Genomic DNA, 22,071 nt, shown 5'->3' with positions numbered 1-22,071 from the left:
ATTATTCCTTCTTAGGAAAGGCTGCTCATGTTTATCCCCTTAGATACAGATGTTCCCGGGCCTCTCCTCTTCTGCTCCACCCTCTCATGGCTTTAGCATACAAACCGACACCTGTGGAACCTCTTCCGCAGAGCTCAGATCCTTCCGCTGAGCACCTGACCCGTATACCCTCCACTCCTGCCTAAAACCGCACGTTCCTGAGCATGTCCAAACACGGGGCGCTATTAGCAGTCCTAGGCTGACATCAGGAAGGCAGGGCGGCGGCCTGGAGGGAGGAGGCTGGAGTTCAGCAGAGGACAGGATCGGCAAAAGCCCCAGAGCTCAAAGGTATGTGAATCCTACACATCAGTATTTTGATTTTTGACTCTTTATTATAAATCCTTTTACACAGGGTCTTAATTTCAAGTCGCTTCAAATCTTTGAAAGCAAGAGAGGATTAACATATGAATCTGAATGATACGAGAATCCTGCACGTAAGCACTACTGTCTGATTTTACAATTCACTCACTCACTCAGTGATTTATTCAAACATTTATTGAGCACTTTTTATGTTCCAGGCATAGTACAAGGCTCTGGGTTTAACAATGATTAAGACAAAGTCCCTCAAGGAGCTCACAGTCTAATGGTAAACTACTGAGTAAACTGAGGCACAGAGTGGTAAATGACTTACCCAGTGAGGTAGTAATAGCCAGGTACTTGGAAACGTGGGACTAGAGCTGGAAGAGAGGGCAGCATACAACTAACTCATTGTTAAGTAAGTGAACTCCTCTGATGGAAGAGCAAGGCCGCGCACAGAAACATTGTAAAATCTGCTTGCAAAAAGGTTAAAACAGTTTCTAATTTTCATCATGATTGAATTCATGTCTTGCAATGAATTAAGACATTACCTGATGGCATTTCTACACTTGCCCCTAAAGCCTGAGTGCATCCCACCAGGCTGCTCAGACACAGCAACTCAAGAAGAATCAGATTTCAATTTTAGCACTGGGAGCAATATTGAAATACTTTAATTAATTCCATGAACTTGATATGTGTAGACTATTCATGATACTTCTACATATAGAAGTTTGGAAAAAACTTCTCTAACCCTCATTCAGAGGATTCTAATAAGTTATAGATACCACAGAAATTAGAGAATTTGTCTGTTACTTTCCATATATACATTATTTTGGCTGTACAGGGGTGAAAAGCTTCACTTACACATATTTCATAAGTAATCTAAACATTATACAGATATATATACATCACCACATTTAGATGCATGTGTACATCCATCCAGTGTACATACAAGTAATTGCAGACATGAACCCGTGTAAGGCAATTTCCTTTGTGATAACGACACATGATCCTTGAAGGGAAGGGCAGAGTCCACGAAGAACTGTCCATTTTAGGCGTGACCATCTGTTTTAGTGATTCTCTTTGTGAGGAAGTGATTTCAATAGGCAAGATCTCTATTTCACTGATAAAAGCAGCGAATAATTATAAAAAGAGTTGTTTGCAAATACGGAAACCATGATTATTCAGTATCTAAGTAGTGAACTACTCAAGGACACTACTGGCCTTAATGCTACTGACTGAGACGAGAGAACTTCGTGGATGACTTATTGCTCTGAGAATCAAATGTGATGCATAATTCATCCCAAAAAACTCCACACACGAATTCTCAAATGCTATCAGTTGTTCATTTCAAGCAATTCTTCACTTTTCTGTGGAGGATTTTCTTCTGAAAAATAACCAAAATGAAAGAAATTCTCCTAAGTGAGGGTTTAAAAGGCAGATAGGTAACAGAACATACAATTCGAGTGCTTTAAAAAAAAAAGGAAGATCCCTGGTCAAGAACTACATTCTTATGTTAATGGCAGAAGGTCAATGTTTGAAGTCTCCCAAGAATGAAGGGGAACTAAGCCTCTGAAGCACCTGTCAGAGATGAGGACGGCTGTACTTACAGACAGCACGCCAGCTGGTCCCCATGGGCCAACTGCAGCTCTGCGTTTTCACTGACACCAAAACACCATGGAATCTGACTATGAACTTGTCAGAAATAGTGTAAACTATAGTCAGAAATACCTTGTAATTGTTTAACTCATATCTTTGTGGCTAGGAAGAGTAAAAATAACTCTAATCTGCACTTATAACACTACACACACACACACACACACACACACACACACACACACACATATTTAAAATCACAGTCCTAATCACAAAACTGGTACGTTTACCTTTCTCAGGGTGTTCCGGCTGTCTGCTCTTAGATGAAGAGGTCCCCAGACCTCCAGCCGCTCCGCTGCTCGAGTGGCCCTGCTCCACCTCACACAGGTACACATCAATGGGGCCCCCGGTGCTCCTTATGTGCACCGTGATGGAGTCCTAGTGGAAGGCACACACAACGCCACGATGAAGGACAGAAGGCACTGACTCTACTTCCCCACTCACAAGGACTGCAAAAGTTTCAAGGGACGTTTCTGAAAATTTTAATTCAGGTCGTTTTCTTTCACCACATACTTGAGAGAATGATGTGCTTGGCTTTCGCCCCAGTGAACCCCTGGCCAGGTCACACAGGTACCAAGGCTGCTTGTTCCTGCGGGCATAGTTTCTGGGCCACGTGAACCCCTCAGTACTCAGGCGTCCACGTTCCTCTACTGAGGGAGTTGACCCCCTCAAGGAGTCTGTACTTGAGCATAAAAAAATCAGTGTTTTGACAACAAAGGAATCTAAAAATACCCTGTCGTCTCGAGCGTGTTCTGGATTCTGTGTTTAGACGTCCAGACCACAGGAGACACTGAGCTGACCTGACAGGACCACTCTCCCTCCCACTCGGGAGAGGTAAGAGGATGAGATCAAGACAAAACATACCTCATGTGATTTAAAACACTAAAAGAAATAATTGCCCATAAAGGACTACTATGAAGTAGTTATAATTATTCACATGCTTTGGATTTTTAAATTCACTCAAGATTAATTAAAATACTTGCTCTGTAAGGTATCAGGTAATTAGGTGCTCCTACTGCGAATTCTGCTAACCTCTGAAGGAACGGTGCCAGCAGGAATGTTCCTGTTATGACTGGGGGCGGGGCTCAGCTCCCAGGGACATGAAGGCCCCCTGCTCGCCTCCCGCGGGGTCCTGGGCTCCCTCCTGCTCCGCGCCTCACTGCTCCGGAACGGAGGTCAGCGAGACACAGCCTGTCGGAGGGCCTCAGAGCCTCCCAGCCCATCCCTCCTACAGCTTCCTGGCTCCGGCAGCGAGGCTGGAAAACATTTCCACTCGGCTTCCGGACTGCCAGGTCACGTGTGGTGTGGTGTGAGCGGCATACCTTGTACAACTCAACACAGTTCTAACAATGAAAGACACCAATTTGTGGCTCAGAACTGCCAGCCAGCTGAGGACATCACAGTCCAGCAAATCAGAGGTGGGCAAGCATTTTCCGTAAAGGGTGAGATACTACTTTAGGCTTTACAGGGCACAGCATCCCCACAACTGCACAGTTCTGCCGTTCCAGAGCGAAAGGAGCCACACACTAAACGGGTGGCCACGGCTGTGTCTCAATAAAGTTATTCAAAGAGACCAGGCTGGATCTGACCCAGAAGCCCACCCATGCACCCCGGCACTAGATCTCCCGATCTTTGGGGGGGCTGGACTCCACTGAATGGAGTGTGCTTTGTCTGCTGCTCCCACCTACTCTCCCCCTTGCTGAGAATGGCTGCCAAGAGGGCCCATGGGCATCAGCTTTTAAATGGGACCCTAAGGGAAGGGCTGGTCATGACCCAAAGGCTCAGTGGGATTTGGCAATTACAGTCTGAAGCAGCTCAGAGCATAAAGGGAAAGAGCCGTGAGTCACTGCAGAAAAGACTACCATGGCCCAAAGAAGGATGTGCTGAAAGATTAGTGGTTAATTGTTTTTTTTAAAAAAGTTTAAACATTTGTTAAATGACTCACGTTAAATAGGACTGTTACCTAGGAGACTTAGAACATATCTAAATCCAAGTGAAACAACTAGGAAACATCAGCCATCAGCAGGAAGTCACAATGTGACTGGGGCTGGAGTGAGAGGAGCCCCTTCACCTGCTCACAACACACTGTCAAGTAACAGCATGCTCCACTCGGACAGTGGTCTCTGGGGGTAAAAGAAAGATGGGCGGCGAGAAAACTCTTCACTAGGGGGAGGTGAGTCCCTACAGCATGCAGCAGACATCACTAGGAACACTGACGGGTCTACCAAGCAGTCAGAAACTGATGCTCTGTCCCCAGAATGGCCACATTCCTTGGTTCTGATTCCATCCTTGCCAAGCAACCTTCTGATGACAATTACCTTTTAATACAAACTTTCCTGCAACAGAGTGTGCTAAGCAGCTGGAAGCTATTAGGAATATTTTCATTTACACAGCAATTTACTTTTCAGTTTAAATGAAACTTAGTGTTCTCATTTACTCATTAGTTTATGAGTGTGTTGGTGAGTTAATTCCCTAGGGAGGCCAATTTTTGGTGGTTCCCCTAAGAAGCATTGTAAGACAATGGTTAAGAACAAACTCTAAAGCCAAACTACCTGGGTTTGAATTCTGGGTCTGTCACTTACTGTGTAATTTCAAGAAAGTAAATTAATCTTTCTATGCTTCAGAGTCCTCGCCTTTAAGAGGACAGTAATCATGACTACCTCATTTGCTGTGCTACTCAGAACAAATTAAAATATGTTTCAAAAGGCTGTGAGCATTTTCAGGCATGCAGCTAATATGCACATAATCATTATTAAATTACTGGAACTGTAATAAGTAATAGCCTAAGCAGTTGGCCCGCCTCCCTCTTTAAAACATCTTAAAAATGTAGGGCCACCTACTTCTCTGGGAGCTGGAACATCCAATCTGGTTTCTGCTGGAGCTTTAACTGCAATAACAATCTGTTCATGGAAGGCTTGAATGCTGTGAATATCTTGATACGTCACATATGCTAGTGTAAAAATCAGTCAAGGATCTCTAAGCAGAATGCTACTGAGATAATTTGGCTCTTATATTACATGACTCCACGTGTAATGTTAGAATAGCTTTAGTTTTTATGGGATACAAACTCACAATTAAGGAAAGCAATCAGTAAAAAAACTATTTCATATAGAATATTTTATAAACAATTCTTAAATTTTATAAAGTGTTTTTTAAAAAAATATTTATAACTCAAAGAACTACTCTAATCTGTACTTTTGTAATGACAATGGCAATTTCTGGAGAAAATACTAATAAAGTCTGAATCCCTAACACAAACACAACTCATGAAGGTGTTTAAACCTCCATTCATTGCTAGATCTTACCATGAGAACCTTTGGGAAAAAATATTCAGAGTTTTAATGAGAATCTCCTAAAATGCCAAGTGGAAAATATCTGTAAAAACTGCAAACAACTCAGAGAGTAAGTTTTTAGGACTACCATGTACTCCTGGGGTTGCCCTCCCCCCAAATGATCTTCCACTTCCCTACCTGAATCTTCTTCATATTGTTTCACTGTGTTGCCTGAAATTTTACTAAGTACACGATTTACTGGGTTTCTTCAGCGTTTTTTTTTTTTACCCCACAGACCTTTTGATTGGGTGCAATAACAGAATTTTTTTCCCTTCTAATAACTGTATTGTGGAAACAGGAGTTCCGACTGATGTGGAGTTTAATTTAAAGCATGGGACGGCTCAGAATCAGTGACACCTCCTAGAGGTGCCACCAGGGGAAGAGGGCAGCAGAGCAGCCTAGGAGACACACACGAAGGCAAGACCAGGCTTCTGCTCCGGTCCAGAGACACTGAGCCGAGAGCAGCAGTGACGTTCGGCTGCACTCGGCTTGGTGACTGGAATGGCAGGGTCAGTACTGTTTCAGTGGCAATTCATTCTGCCTCAGAAAAAAACTTCGGTTAACAAACCAGGGCAAACATGAATTTAACAAAAGCCAACAAATATTTTACTATCTTTCCCGTATTCAGACTACAAAAACAAACAAGAATGCTCCACTATTTTAATTTTAAATGCAAATGTTACCCTTGGCATGTGCCTGGTGTCACGCTCAGCATTTAACCTGAACAGATGCCACACGAAGAAGCTCCAGGAATGACGTGTCGTTCAAGGCTATATGTATACTACTGAACCTTTACTCACTGTAATTTCTAACAGTCTAATTTTGTACCTTAAATATATTAACTAAATCCCCAAGCTGACCCTCCTGTTCATAGTTATCTGCTTTGGAAGGGGAAGTTTTTTTAAAAAAGTAGAGTTAAAGGATATCTTTCATTTTCTTTGTCATCTGTTAACTCAAACAGCTGCTGAGCACAGTCCTTGATCAAGTCATCCAGAGCATCTTCCATGGCTGACAAGTCAGAAAGTTCCTCCTGCAGCTTCTTCTGCTGGGGCAGTGCTCCGAAACTGCCAAGATCAGACCCTCTTTAAAGAAAAAGATCGTAATCAATGACATCTTGGAGGTGACAGAATAACTCAAGTTAGGTTACGGGACGTTTCCAAATGTTTACATCAACTGTTTCCCATAATGACAAAAAACTAGGCCCTTCAACTTCTCTCCTGTTCTCCTTTCACTCCACACAACCACTACTCTTCCTGCACACGAACTGGTTTCTGTTCCCACTTCTAGTCCCTTACACAGGACTTAAAAATATATATATATCACCTTACAGAACTTAATATTAGGAAAGGTTAAGCAAGTTTACTGAGCACTGAACTAAGACTCAATAATACCCAGTTTCAGTCCCAGCTCTACTACTTCCAGCATGACTTTTAATTAGTTATACTCTCTTAGTCTCTTAATTTTTACATATGAAAACAAGGAGTGTCAGCTAGATAGATAGTTCCTTGGCTAAAATTCTAGTCTGTTTTTCCCGACTGTGCCCGTTCTATCTGGTTCCATCTGAATACAGTAATTATATTCATTATTCCTAAAAGATGGAGTCTCTTTAGTTATTACTGTCTGTCTACCCCAACATATGACCTGAGCAACAACTGATAATCATGCTTCTTCTTCAACCTTTATGAAAAATAAAGAGGGAAAAGGCCGTTGCCGCTTTACTTTGGCTTGCTAGTTTTCAAATCTGATTCCAGTTAGTGATCAGAATGCAATCTGATATTAACACCTGAAGTGCTGCTTAATGTTATTTAGCAAATATCAGACTTCAATCTGCATTTTCATACTACTGAAAAAGCAACTTGCTTTATGAACTCCTTTCCTCTAATAGCTAAGTTAATTGTTTAGAGTTATTTTATGATCTTTGTTGGTAGATTTTTCATTTACCTGTAAGGTTTTTATGTACTTATATACTGGGACTGTTTCTTAATGATCCAAATACTTGCCTATTGTAAGCATAAGCGATTTTTTTCTTATCCGTATGTCCACACACCCCTACATGTACACCTGTGTCTGTATCATAAGGTCTTCCTTCCACAGGATCCTTCTTAATCATGTGTTAAGTGTTCAGCAATTGCTTTTTAGACACTGTCTTTTTTTTTTTTTTAACATTCAAGGCAGTGTATTTCAAAGCGTGATCCAGAGTCTACCTGATTCCTAATCACCTGGGGAAGTTAAGAACGTAGACTCCTGCCTCCCCCAGAACAAATGAATTACAACCCCTGAGGCGGGAGGCCTCTAAGTGTTTATTGTACTACAGTGCAAGAACCACCGTTTGGCAACCTTACCTGATTTCCCCCTGGTATCAATCATAAACTGGAACTGAGAAAATACTTAAAAAAAAAAAAAAAAGCAACTCCTATACAGTCAAAATGCCCCCTTCACATGATCTTGAAAAGTGAAAATCTTAAAACTAATCATTATTCCATTCAACTTTTCCACAACTTAGGGATGATATTCTGTGTCTTTGGCTTAATTAGACTTAAGTAGAAAGAAAATATTTATGTACCTTCTGGGACAATTATTATAGAATTATTTCAATTCTTTAAGAAAACTTTATAGAATCCTTTTCTAACAAGAAGTCACATCTTACTTTGTCTTATATTATCCAAACACTGCTAATATCCAGTTTGTTTTAAGGATGGTACCGCCATGTAATGGGAGGAAAAAAAAGTCACGAAAAGCTTGAAACCAACTCACATCCATCGAATATGGTTCTTAGATTTTTTTTCAACCAGATCAATTCCATCTAAGACGTTGGTGATGTCATATACCCTTCGTTTTCGCACTCCCAGTTTTGTGGCGACCTTGTTCAAGTCAAGAATACCCCCAGGAGCAGATCTGACAAGATCCATAAATTTTCGAGTTAAATAAACCAATGATACATCAAAACGAGGTCTCTTCACTTTTAGAGCTTCTGGGAAACAAAACCAAACACATTAGTAAAATTTTAAGTTATCATTTCTTTCTCAGCTCATTAAAAAAGAAACATTTATTTCCTCTTGCTCAATAAACAGACACCTCCAGGAATTTTACACACTGACCAAACTGTAGCTAATTTTTTTTTTTCATACGTAGTATGCCAGTGTGCTTTTTATTTATTCTGGCTTGTAGCTCATTTTTAAGGAATAGATTTCTTAAACTGGATAAAAATGTATTAGCCTATTCCAAGTAAACAAAGGCTCTAGCCTTAAAGGAGTATTTGAAATATGCAACCAGCTGCCACTAAATATGTTAAGTCTTAAAGGTCAGAAAGTTCCTCCTGCAGCTTGTCAGGCGTAAGTGCTGTGCACTTATAAACACACCATTCTTACAAGCAGGATTAGAAACGATTTTTAAAATTAAATTTCTTATTTGGTCTTCAAGTTAAGACATTTTTTGTAAAGCAGAGATAGAGATTTGGCTTTTTTTTAAATGTTTCAACTGTTCCTATACATGTTCTAGTATAACCCTGTCTGATGAAATTTTTGAAAGAGCTCAAATTAGTCTTCTTTTAGGACAATTATGATACACCTTGAGGGAAAGTGGCATATATCTGATACTAACAGACAGGCAAATAAAGGGGCGCACATCTCTCTGACTCCCTCACTCACATACCATCATTTTGGTTTTCCATACACACCCTGTCCTCTACACACACACACATACACACAGTGTGTCAAGATGAACGTAGTTTTTAAAAACAAAAATAGGAACATACTATTGCTAGTTTTAGCTTAGTATTGTAACATCCAGGTTTGCCAACAAATGTATTTCAACATTATTCTTAATGGCTACATAATATTTAACTGCATGAATATTTGCTAAACTGAACCCCAAACTGGATATTCAAATTGTCTCCAACTTTACTATTTTGTACAATTCTTCAATGAATCTCCTTGTAGCTTAATTTTTGTCTGCACCTTTGTTTCCACAATTCCAAGATGTGGAATGGTTGAACAGAAGGTATTTTAAGGACTTTTTATATGCACTACTACACTTGCTATCCAGCTTGTAGAATCTATAAATTTTATGCAGGGCATGGGGCCTCATCTCATGCCCTGGCCAGACTTGAGTGTCATCATACTTTTCATCTTCCCCAATTTGGTACCAAAAGAACAATAGTTTTTATGTGTGGAGTGCAGAGGGAAATAATTATACAAATAACTTAGCTGTTCCGGTGTGGAATATATGATTTCTCTTCTTTCTGCTTCTGTAGTATTCCACAGTTAGTATGCTTCAAAAGAAACATTCACCCTGTCTTCACCCAGAAATTCCCTCACCCAGTACCTCACAATGTCATATTTGTTTAAAGAATATGACACTAATGGTTACTCCAAGAACAAAAATATGTATTTTCTAATTTAAATGTTTTCTCTGAGGAGATCACTCCTATACTTAAATTCTAACTTTAATAAACATACATTTAATCACACTTAACTACTAATAAGACATGGTCTTATATGCTCAGGACAAGTATATTCCTATCCTGCTAATTGTTTTCTAAATAATGGATATTAATTGAACACCTGTAACATGACAGTTGCTGAAGAAAAAAACATAACTAAAAAGGTCTTCAATCAAAGGTGTTCCACACTGTAGTACGGAACTCTATCACAGTACCGAGATAGGTGCTCAGACAGGTATTCAAGTTACCTGTTAAGATGAAATAAAACCTAACTGGAGTGGGGAACAAAACAGACCTCCTGATGGGAGTGTGCTGGGAACAGCCTATAGAAAGGTAAAGGGGAAGGTGCTTTCCCGCTCTGCGCTCTGTGGAGAGCAAGGGGCGACATGTCAAAAGGCAGAGCAGCATCTGACAACAGGTGTACAGGGAACCCACTGCCCACCCAGCCTTAGCAGTGAGAAGGGCAGCGGAGGGCTTGCAGGCGAGGCTGCAGAGCAGGAAGTGACTGTCTAGGTCTTGTCTTTCTGTCTGTCCATTCCCTACGGCCTTATTTCATTTAAGGTTATGAGGTGCTCATACATTTAATGCAAGTAAGTAAAACCAAATAAATGAGGGGTCAGGGTTTTCTCTATATGTAGTAGAGTATCACTGAAGAATTTTCAGTCGAGTGATATCATAATCCCATTTCTGTAACAGAAAAATCAGAAAATGACACAGGCAGCTGAATGAAAGACTGGGGACAGAAGAGCTTGGAAGCAGACAAGTGACTTGGGAGGCCACCCCACCGTGTCAGCGTGGGAGAGATGCGGGCACGCACAGGGGTCAAGACCGGGCTCAGGCAGAGAGCTGCGGCTGAATCCTGACTGTGCCGTTACTTCAACTCTCTGTCTTCAGTTTACTCAGCTATGAAGTGTGAATAATAATCCACACCATGTTGAAGGTTTGTTGTAATAACCCGTGTAAAGTTCTTAACCCAGGGCCAGGAACTGTACAAGCTCAGTAAATGTTAGACATGACTGTAAGTCGTGTACTGGACAGATGCAGGAAACCCTTCAAATGTAAGACTGGCCAAGCGTGGGGCCCACTACGGGTGAGACTGGCAGAGTTGAGGGGCCATGACAGGCTGATGTTAAGATTTACCTGCCAGCATCTATGCTCCACCTACCCACAGAGATTAGAACCAAACTGAAAGGAAACTGGGATGGGGGGCGATCTACTGTAACAACTTCCAGAAGGACAGGGAACTAGAGCGACTGGCATTCCCTCTCCTTTCACCGACTGAATGCCGAGCCACCGCAGGAGCAGCAGACAAGAGTGAAGGACAAAAGGGACCGGAGGACAGAAGACTGTCCCCACACTTGTTGCCAAACTGCCTTCAGTTCTGCTGATGGCAACAAATTACTGCTGTCACTGAACTTTGGGAAAGTATCCTTAAACACAGACCATCCTATTTGCAAAAGGACATTTCCAAGTAATGGAAAATAAACTGGCATTTGTGCACATTTTTCACCCCACAACCTCAGGAGTTTTTGCTGAAGTTCCAAGCTTTATATTTCAGTGTACAAATAATACCTTTAAGTTTCTTATTAACTCATGCACATTTAAAATAAATCATTTAAATCATATGAAATTCAAACTACAAAACCCAAAACCTATTCAAGAATCAACTTACTTCTCATGGACACATATTGTACATTATCTTCTAAATTAATCCTTATTTTTGATGGCTAGAAAAAAGAAGATACAGACATTTAACTTAGTAATTCAAAAACAGCAATGCAAATGAACAGCATTTTACTGGATGATATAGTGGGTTCCCACCCCCCAACCCCGCAGTAATACTTGGGTATGAGAAAAGCAGCCCTTCCAAACTGCAGCTACTCTGTGGTCACATCTGACAATCTCAGAGTTAGGTTTCTAAAGCTGCACAGGCTTCTGTAAGTCTGGAAGTAGGAGCCAGAGGAAAAGGGGTGTGGGTGGGGTGGGGAGATGGGACAAGGGAATGATATCTCTGTATAATTTATTACTAAATAGATATTATTGTTTGCATGAGGTACTGAGGACAAAAAGGAATACAAAGATGACTAGGACCCTGTCCATGACTCTGGAAAGTTCGACAGAGGTGTAAGATATGTCCACACTAACAAATGCTTACCCCTTGCTACTTAAGTGCAAGTGGCTCCAAAAAATTTGCTCATAAACTTTCACAGGCAGCCATGTATTCCCATTATAATTAAAGTAAAAACAGCTTTTCTAACAATGGGAAAAAATGGATGATATGTAACTAGCAGCTTCAGTATTAGATTAATAAAAAGCGCTGAAGTTCCTGAATCAGGCAATCAGCAGCTCCACTCCCAATGCTCACCACTTTATCAGCTACCTATGGGCTATAAAAGTCTACAGCAACTGGTAAACATTTGGAATTTTTTGCAAAAAAATAAAATAAAGCATTTAGATAAAGCTGTGCAAACAGAAACTCATGTAGCCTCACGCTTAGAATGAAGTATGATGTCATGTGCCTCCAGGCAGGCTGTGACCAAGTTCAGCTCTTGTCTAAGGGAAAAACTCTCCCTGAAATTGGGTGTGGCAAAACTGGGACAAGGATTCCACAAGCTGCTCTAAGACAAGAATCAACAGGATGCTCCCAGGGAAGGACATCACAGGATTCACAGGGGAGGGGCTCCCCAGCTGAGCCTTGAAGGACAAGCCAGATTTTGTCCAAATCTGTGGGAGCTTCGGGAGGATTCCTGGTGCAGGAAATGAAATGAACAAAGGTATGCATGGCACCTTTTGAGAAGCCACCTGTGCAGCCAACATGAGGTGACTTGAAGCTGGAAGGGTGTGCTAGCACCATGCTCTACAGGAAGGCCCATGAAAGTCATCTAAGGCATCTGGACTTTATATCATAACCATGGAGAATCAGGAGAATCACCACAGATTCCTGAACAAGAGTATGACATACTCAAGCTCATGGTTTAGGAATTTAAGTATGGAAGCAATATGGCAAAAAGATGGGGGGATGGGGAAACCTGAAGGTGAGCAGCTAAGCAGCTCTTTATCTCAGTGTTAAATCACTGGCATAATGATTGCTGTATCATCTATGATGAGATGATAGCATTTATTAGCAAGTTACCTTAATATAAAATGATTCCACTGAAACAGAATTCCACTGTAAAATTAATGTAGCTGTGAGAAGTGAGAGGAAAACGCAGCCCTGCTGGGGCGTGCAGTACCAGAGAGGAGAATGCCTCTCTTGGGAACAGGGACTGCCTGGCCAGCTCTCTCTAAACGGTGCTGACAACACTAACTTGCAAACACAGTATCCAACAGTGAAACATGAAGGGCAGTCCTATTAAAGGCAGATGTCAGACAAATATGACCAACTGTCACTGCTATTTTTACATTTAACCCTTCTGCTAATATATGAGATAGAGTCTAACTATTGTAGTAAGATTCTTGAATGAAAAATAATCCGTCCTCATCACATTGATTTGAAACTCATATAAAAATCCTAATTTGTTACATATATTTTAAGGTTTACTTATGAGTTTCCTGTTCAGCCTATGATCAGTTACTAGAGCATACTACTATCATTACTATAATGTTAGAATAAACTTAACTATCATTGTTAGTACAGTCCTGAGAATGCACAAAGAAAGGTTTACACAGCAGAGCTCACAGGTGCCTCGCAGCAGACAGGCTTGTGGTCCTCATTTAGAGTCCTACATACACAGTACTTAATGGTGTCCAAATAGGCTGCCTTGCTATCTGCTCTCTGCATATTCTAGAAGGGCACCTTCTCTGTTCTGTACCCTTCTCTCTCATCTCCTTACCTGTTAGGAGAACAGACTGTTGCTATTTTCAGGCTGGCACAGGGATAATGCCTCAGTTAGGCATAGTAACATGAGAAAGTATGACTTTATTTTTCTCCACACTCTTTGCTATAAATGTAGTTGCACTCCATATTGGCTATATTGAGATCCGTGGGAAAACCGACTCCAGCAGCATCCATTCATTTTTTTTTTCCTTTGAGTATGAAAATACTCTCTCTGTATCTTGGATGAATTACAAGAGTATCATGGCCCTGCAGGAGCAGACATCCCAATATGTATAAATCTTATAAATCCACAGTTATGGAAATGTCCAAAGTGCCCACAGTAATGACACATTCATCTCCTTTATATACAAAATGGTTCTTGGCTTAACACTGGGTTCAGGACTACCAGTCACGCAACCTCTTAGATGCTGGGAGAGTATAACCTTTATCTGTAACACAGTGTAGTGATAAAACTTTACTGCCCATTTTCCAAGTTACTGTGAAGATTACATGAGACATTCTGTAAATTGTAAGATCCTATGCAAGTACAAGTGACTATTACTATTGTTTTCCTTTTTGAACACTGCCTGGCACAGTTAGGCAAGGCACTTGGTAAATATTTGTCAAACTAATCAATGGAGATTTAAACAGTACCTCGTCATAGATGACTTTTCACTGGTTAGTAACTTATAACTAGGAAACAATGAGTGTTTACAGACACAAGGACACACAGTGAAGGATAGGAAAGAAGAGGAAGCCCCATCTGCTGTTTTCTAATAAAGCATTTATCCTCCGGATAGACTCAGCACGGCAAGCCTTCCAGTTACTCTGACTTTGGTGAACTGCATTCAGCAGGTAGCTAGGGGCTTTTCTGGGAGTAGATGGAACGAGAAAGGACTTTTCTTTTTGAAGTGGCTTTAAAATCAGAATACGTATTTCCTCACAAAAGTCAGTGAGCTATTTAAAAAAAAAGATTCAAGGAAGTGCACCCCCTGCCCTTGGCTCCAAGTCATTTAGGCCCCTCAGCCCAGAGCAGCGTGCCTGGCCCCAGGGGGCTGACGAGGCTCTGTACCCTCGTATGGACCCTCGGAGGCACGAGGAAACCGAGCCAGGCGGTAGGGCTGAGCAGGGCTCCCACTCACTGATGAACAGAAGCCCCTCCTCCCTGACAGACTGGTTGTGGGAGCTCCTTTCAGAGAGACACATTATCTTATTTTCTCAGCCTTTGGAAAAGGTACAGCAATAGTACTGAGAATTACGAGGTCTCCTTCACCCAATTCCCAAATGTTAATGTTTTAGGACATTCTGTTCAAGGCTAAGTAGTCTTGAAAAAAACTGTCAGTAGAAATCTGGGCTTTGAGGACAATGCAAGGAGGGCTCAAAAGGGAGGGAAGAACCTATGAGCAACTGGAGGAGGGGGATCCGTGGTCTGCTAGCATTTAGCCACGCTGTCAACTGCAATTATGCGGAGAGATGCTGATGAATGCGCGATCTAACCGAGGTGATTTCCATGGAAGGTGCTGATTTTGCAGCTCATAGTAAAATGTGAGAAAGAAAAATTGAGGAAAGGATGTTAAGCAAAAAGGAGCTTTAAAAACTCTGCTTCTCCAGAAGCAAGCACTAAGGAATGACTTCTGAGAAGGACCAGCCGGAAGGCCCCACTGGCAGAGCACCGCCTACGGGTGCAGTGAATGCGCGCCTGTCCCAGAGACCCGAGACCTCAGGTGGGGCTTTGGAGCACCACGCAGCACCCGACAGGCACAGAGAGGGGTTGGCGAGGCGCCTCCAGATGCTCAGTCTAAGGACAGGGCCCCAGGCAGCCTCAGGGCACTGTCCCTCAGCCATCCCAGCAGAAGCCCAAGGGAGAGCAGGGTTTATCTTGAAGAAACAAATCTTTGAGTGGGACTTTTGTCTACTGACGGAACCCCAACAAGATTCACAAGAGGTCCACACAGTTTTGAGGATTTTATCCGCAAAACACTGCCAGCTTCTACTAAAAGGGATAGAGACCATTTAAGTTGAAAAGAGGTCACTGGACACCCCAAATTCTACTGACGGGAAGCAAGCTGGGGAGAAAGTACTCAGCTACAAAGAGGTATGACCTTTCATGAAAAAGAAAGGAGGACTCAGACGGTGGACCTCAGAGGCCAGAGGGTAGAGCTGGGAGAACAGAGAACTGCTCTCAGGTCTTGAGACCCAATCAGGAAATTTCCAGCGTTCGCCAGGATGGGTTTCAGCAGTGCTCGGCACCGCCCTCCGCTGCGGCTCCCACTTTCCTGCTTTATGAAAGAAAAGCCTGCAGCAGTTACGCTAAGGCTGGTCCACTAATAAATGCTGTGCTGGGAGAGGGGGGTCCGTCCGGTAGCTGGCCTTTTCCTCTCTCAGGTCTACAGATGAGGAGCTGTGCTTACAGACCTACACCTTAGGAGCCTGGCTTCTTTTATTCTAGGATAAAATCTGTTATTTTGAGGCTCACACTGTTGAGATTAAGGCCAATGTGAGCCTTTCCAAAGTGGCTCCTGCGCAAGACACTTGTTTTTGACCTTTCAGCATCTTTAGGGTAGTGGTCCTCAGAGGAATGGTCCCGCAACTTGCTGCAGGACAGACCTGCCCAGGTGGCAGCCTCGATGCTTCTGTCTCTAGTTCTGTCAGCCCATCCTTGTGTGGGCAGGGCCACCATTTCTATTCTCTTAAGGACGCCTCACTGAGAGGTTACACTCAGATGATTTCCTTGTGGGGACGCAGAGGGAGAGCCCAGTAGTCAAATCTCGGACTACCTAAGAAGCTTTCCCTTTCAATCTTCACATTGTGTGTGTGTGTCTCTCTTGTTCAGGTGTATTTTCTAGCCTGTTTGCTCTTAGCTGGGAAATGCTCCAAAACTGAAAATGACTAGGGAAGATCTCAGAGCAGGTGGCTCTGCAGGACACAGCAGCTCCTGGTGGGTAAGTCCAAGCACACTGCAAGCTATTTTGCTACTGCCCCATGTCCCCCATCTCAAGACCCACATACTTTAAACTTTGAGAACTCAAAGGAGAAAGAAAGGAATAAAAGGTGAGACTTGCAGACTAAAATCTTAAGCAGTGCCTCTCAATTGGTTAAAAATTTCTCTATCCAGATTCCTCTTTGTACCAACTGCCTGACTGGGGGGAGTAATACCCCTTTAAGAACTCTTCGGAAGCACACCTTTCTCCAGGGTGACTGTATTCTCCTCTCTCATTCAAAAAGTTTTGCAATGCGCAGACTAAGTTCCACCTCTAGCCAATACTATTTTCTCCCTTCTCAAAATTCCATAGATTTCAAGCCACTGACCCACAGAATCGCAAACAGCCAGACACATACCTAATTGCATAGTGATACACAGCTTATTATATATTTTCAGTCAGAGCCAATTAAAAAAACTGATATAGGTGTTCAAATTCGCATTTTACAGGCAGGAAAAATAAATACTCATACATTCAAACATTTACAAAGTATCTATTTCATCACTCAATAACTATTTACCAAATGTGCTGGGGATGTAACAATGTAATGGACAGAGTTGCTACACTCTGGGACCTGACTTACATGCTGCAAAGAGGGCTAAGTAAGCACCGGGTGGTTTGGAGCGCAAATGGACCTATTTCAGTCTTGAGAGATCAGGGAAGACTTCAGACTACTGACCTATACAAATCTAGACCTTAAAAACCATGGGAAGTAACAACTGTGTGTGTGTTTGTGTATTTGAAGACTTTTTATGGGAAAGGGGAGTATGACTAGGTAGTGGTCCAAAGGAATATGGAAGTATGAAAATTAGCATGTATAAGCAGTTCAGAAAGATAAACCCAGAGGCCTGATTTTAAGATGTTTCTGCCCTATCCTGGGAACACTTGGGAACCATGATAATTTCTTTAAGCCAAATGACATGATCAGAAATATGCTTTAAAAAGATCATTGTGGTGGTTACTATGTGGAAAATGTATAGAAAAGTCAGGAAGCAAGATGAGAATCAGGAAAACACTGCAATAGGATGGTTAGTAGTGGCAAGCATTGGTAAGTAATAGGAATTTGGAATCCCAGGAGAGATGTTTAGTAGACAGCTGGAAAGCTCAAGTTGGATTTACAGATTTGGGAGTCGTTACAACATGGTGACTGGAAGTAACAGAGTGGATTAGACTATCTAAGACTACAAGGCATGTATCTTTTGATTTCAAGTGCAAAATCCAATCTTCCAGCGTTCAGAGCTTGTATCAAATTCTCAAAGAACACCAGTGTAGATGGTACCAGATATCCTGAGAGTGGAGGATGACGTCCCACATGAAGAATGTGTACAGGAGGCAGAGGAGCAAACCCCGGTTAACACCAACATTGATGTAAGGAAAGGAAAGAGGAGTTTGCAAAGGAGCAGCACAAGGAGAGGCCAGAGGAGCAATGGGGCACCGAGTACGTGGGGTTAAAGAAGCCATTCCAACAGTGTTTCCAACAAAAGTGAGTGGTAAGGCAATCTAGTAACCACAATGTTGCTCATGTAACTGTATATTAATGATACAAAAAAAAAGTGAGTGGTTAATGGTGTCAAAAGAAACAGCTAAGAAGTGAAATAGCTGCTGGAATTGATAGTTGTTGGTGACCTTGGTCAGAACAGTCTTAAAAGTTATGTTGAAGCCACACATCCCCAGGCAGTGGGGGTTAAGGTGGTTAAGGAGAGGTGAGCAAGCAGATAGTGATGACGCAAACAATTTTTTCAAAAGTATGGCTGTGAAGAGGAAGAGACACAGTAAATGGAAGAGTATATGGAATTAAGGAAGGGATCTTTTTAAGATGGGGATGGATTTACGATGCAGTTTTAGTAAAGAATTTATAATCTGAATCAGACATTGTGAAGTTAAATACAGACTTGTACATACTATCTAGCTATGGACAAGCCACTTGACATCTCCAAGTGTATATTTTGGCAATTGTAAAACAAGAATAATAATCCCACAGGACTGCTGTGAGAAATTAAATGAGAGATTATACTCATATATTATTTTTGAGCACTGAATACCCTTGGGAACTGGGCATATTGACTTTGATAAATGTTTAGTTACTTATGGGAAGAAACCGACAACAAAAAAATGAAAATACGGGGAGAAATGGAAAATGACGGATTCATCAACGGCCCTGGGTACCAAGGAGAATGCCCGGCGTCTAACCTACAGCAAGAACAGGGGAAATTAACCTCTTGTAGAAAGGAAGCCCTATCCCCCATTTTCTCTGTCAACAGGAGAGAGGTTAACACGCTAAAGGTGCTGTAGGGTGGGAGACGTGAGGTGTGGACAGGGCTTCACATGACTGCAGTTAAGTAGAAGCATGTGAGACGTCCACAGTACAACAGGTTGCAGAGATATATTGAAGGTCCAGTGGAGACAGAAAAACATGACCGTCTAACATAAAATTGGTCAATTTTCTGCAGAAGTGTTCTGTAATCCCGAGGAAAAAGACAAGAAGACTGACTGTACGTCCGAGGGCAAGTGTTTCAAGAAGGCAAGTGCATGCCCACGGTCGCTTTGGTTCGCACGATGCGATGGGCTGCCGGAGGGCTGGGGGGGGAGGGGGGACCTGAGGAGCAGCCACGGGCCCGGCCCAGGGGGAGCGCACGACCCCGAGGGCAGCGGGTCCGGCTCCCCAGGGAAGGGGAGCGGCGGCTGGGCCCGAGCCCCCACCCCGCCCCACTCCCCGAGCTTACCAGCAGGCCCTCCACGTTGATGGGGTCTCGGCAGCGGCGGCGCACCGTCTCCTCCGCCGGGTCCACCAGCAGGCTGGGCAGCCTCCGCGCGGGCCGCTGCTGACTCATGCTGCCCGGCCGGCCGCCCCGCGCCCTCGCACCCTGCGGGCTCTCCCGCCTTCTCCCGCTCCGGGCGGGCGCCGCGCCCAACACGCCGGTTCCCCGAGGCCAAGCAAACCGGGCCCGCGGCCTGCTCGGAAGCGCCACTGGCTAGGTTGGCCCCGAGCCAAGGCTCCACTGCCCCAGGGCCCCGGAGCTACGACGCAGAAGGGACCGGAGCGGGGTGACCCATTGCACTCAGGACGCCAGGCCCGCCATCTTCCCGCATGCGCAGTGCACCGCCCCCACTGCGCATGCCTGCCGCGGCCGGAGCGCTCCCACGCACTGATCCTCTCGTCGCCGGCGCCGGAGTCCCGGAAACCTCGGACCACGAAATCCAGGGAGGGGATGGCGAAGGGAAAGGAAGCGGTGGAACAGGAACTTTAGAGGAACGGAACGGGGCGAGAGGAAGGAGGCCACCGGGAAGACGCGGTTGTCGCCTGAGAATTCTTGACACTAACGCACCGATTACTGAACGTTCTGAGCGAGCAGGGATGTTAATTTATCCTTGGGCTCCGTCTGCCCATCTTAGGCACTTGTTCAGTATTGATGCCCAGTAAATGTTGGTAACCAAACCACTGTGGGATTGTTTATTTGTGTGCTTCTTTCTCTCCTTTCCCCCCTTTTCTTCTTTCCTTCCTTTCTTTTTTTTTCATTTGATGAATGCAGTATTGATTACCTGTTGTGCCAGATATTGCGAAGGGTACAGGAGATATTCATTTGAATTTGGCATAATCTCAAATTCCAGTGAAGGAAACAGATTAAACGGAACATTTAAAGCTGGTTACAGAGATGTGTTTTCAAAGCCCCGCTCCCTCTACCTGTATTTACAAGACCTTCAGCAGTTATTTAGTGGCTTTGTGCCTCAGTTTCCTCATTTGTTAAATGGGAATAATGATGTACTTACGTTTTACGGTTGCTGTGAGGATTAAGTGAATTAATGAGCATAGAATACTTAGAAGAGGGACAAGCACACGTTTGAAATAAAAGGCAAAGCAATGTGGTAAATACAGGGTGGAGGGCAGTACCCCAGACCTGGTAGACCAGGGGCTTCAACCCACCCTAAGGTGAGGCAGGGAAGGCTTCTGGAGGAAGTTGGGTCCCCACTAGATTATGAACTTCTCCAGGTTGGAGCCATTCTCTACCCTTTGTATCTCATCATCTAGCACAATGCCTGGCAGATAGTAAGTGCTCCATAAAGGTTTGCTAAGTGAATGACTTGAAATAAAGGATAATTTAGGGGAAGTCTTCAGAAGATTGGATTTTGTTGCAGAATGGAGAATTTCTCAAGAGTAGTTAAAAGGCCTTAACCAACCAGAGTCCCTGAGAAGGCAAACTCTGGAGATCAGAAATGGCTGTTTTTAATAAATAAAACATAATCCAGAATTGACTATGCGTTTGGCATACATTTTCTTGTGTAAGTCTTATATCAGAACTGAAAGAGAGGTGTTTTTTGCCCAATTTGTAGATCAGGAAAATGAAGGTTAACAAGATTACAAAAATTACCCAAGGTCCTGGGTAGGCAGTGGTAGAGGCAGGATTTGACTCCGCAGGTGATGGATTAATTTGGTATATCAATCATCGAGGAGATTACTGAAGGGCACCTAGATTTTCTGCAGCCAACACCGGGGTCAGGTGAGAGAAGGTGGACATGGGTCAGGATGGAGGTGGCAGGCACTCTAGGCGGAGACACAGTGTGAGCACAGCTGTGGTGGGTCAGGGCGATGACACAGCCCTCCAAACACAGTACTATGACTTGGCTTCACCTGCACGTGTTTCTGAGCACGTGCCCGGCAGCAGGGGTAGGTGCTGAAGGGGGGACTCAATCTGACTGGGGGCTTACCTTGTGCTTCGGCAGCCCTCAGCTGGTGGAAACACACCTAGAATGCATAAGTACTAAACTGGAATGTGGATGACCTGCTACGGGAGCACAGAGGGAGGAGAAAAACAACTGAATTTGGTATGAATGACAGGTGCTTTTTTGCGCATCTCCCTGTGGTATAGATATTTCTAGAATACTTTCCAGATGATGAAATGCTTCAGAAAGGTTAAGTGACTTGTTCAGGGCCACTGGACTTCAGCCACCAAGTCGTTCGTTTTGTCCACCACGCCTGACAGTGGTGCACAGACACAGTTCCTGGCACAGAAATCCCAGCATTTCCCTTTTCCAGTCTGTTCTTGTGCATGCTTCCCGAGGCAAATGGTGCCACAGCAGAATGGGGTGTGGGCCTTGGGTCTTTAAAATTAGGGCTAAACTATAGGCCAAGTGGAATTCTGAAAGGCCTTACCTGTCAAAGGACATTTTACCTCCTCAAGGGTGATATGTCCTCTCCACGAGTCTATGAGGAAATAGCTGTGTCCCGTAGGACTTCATGTAGTAACAGAAATGTCCCACACTGTCCAGTGTGGAAGCCACCAGCCACATGTGGTTTTAAGCACCTGAAGTGTGGCTGTGTGCCTGAATTTTAATTTTTAATTCAACTTAAATATTAATTTAAATAGCCATAAAACTAGTGGCTATGAGATTAGTAGCTGTCACCAATAGTCAGCATCAGTGTCTGGGAGCTTCTTAAGAATGCAAATTTTCTGGCCCTACCAGAGACTTACAGAAGCAAAAACTCTGAGGATTTTGGCATATTCTGAGGCT

The 22,071-nt window shown here is 43.3% G+C and overlaps 1 protein-coding gene across 1 annotated transcript; it reads right to left on the bottom strand.

The window, feature by feature from the left end:
* Positions 1-516: 516 nt before the first annotated feature.
* On the bottom strand, positions 517-19,915 carry E2F6 (E2F transcription factor 6). The gene is made up of 7 exons (XM_073216502.1): positions 19,287-19,915; positions 11,438-11,492; positions 8,079-8,295; positions 6,251-6,406; positions 4,833-4,947; positions 2,223-2,370; positions 517-1,723 (listed from the first exon to the last, which is right to left on the bottom strand). The coding sequence occupies exons 1-7, from the start codon at positions 19,392-19,394 to the stop codon at positions 1,674-1,676; spliced, it is 849 nt and encodes a 282-aa protein (XP_073072603.1). The 5' UTR covers positions 19,395-19,915; the 3' UTR covers positions 517-1,673.
* Positions 19,916-22,071: the final 2,156 nt, after the last annotated feature.

The sequence above is a fragment of the Manis javanica genome, chromosome 1 (genome assembly GCF_040802235.1).
Source record: "Manis javanica isolate MJ-LG chromosome 1, MJ_LKY, whole genome shotgun sequence".
In the NCBI taxonomy this organism is placed as follows: Eukaryota; Metazoa; Chordata; class Mammalia; order Pholidota; family Manidae; genus Manis; species Manis javanica.
Note: the sequence above shows the minus strand (reverse complement) of the source record. Positions and strands in the feature narration are given on the sequence as shown.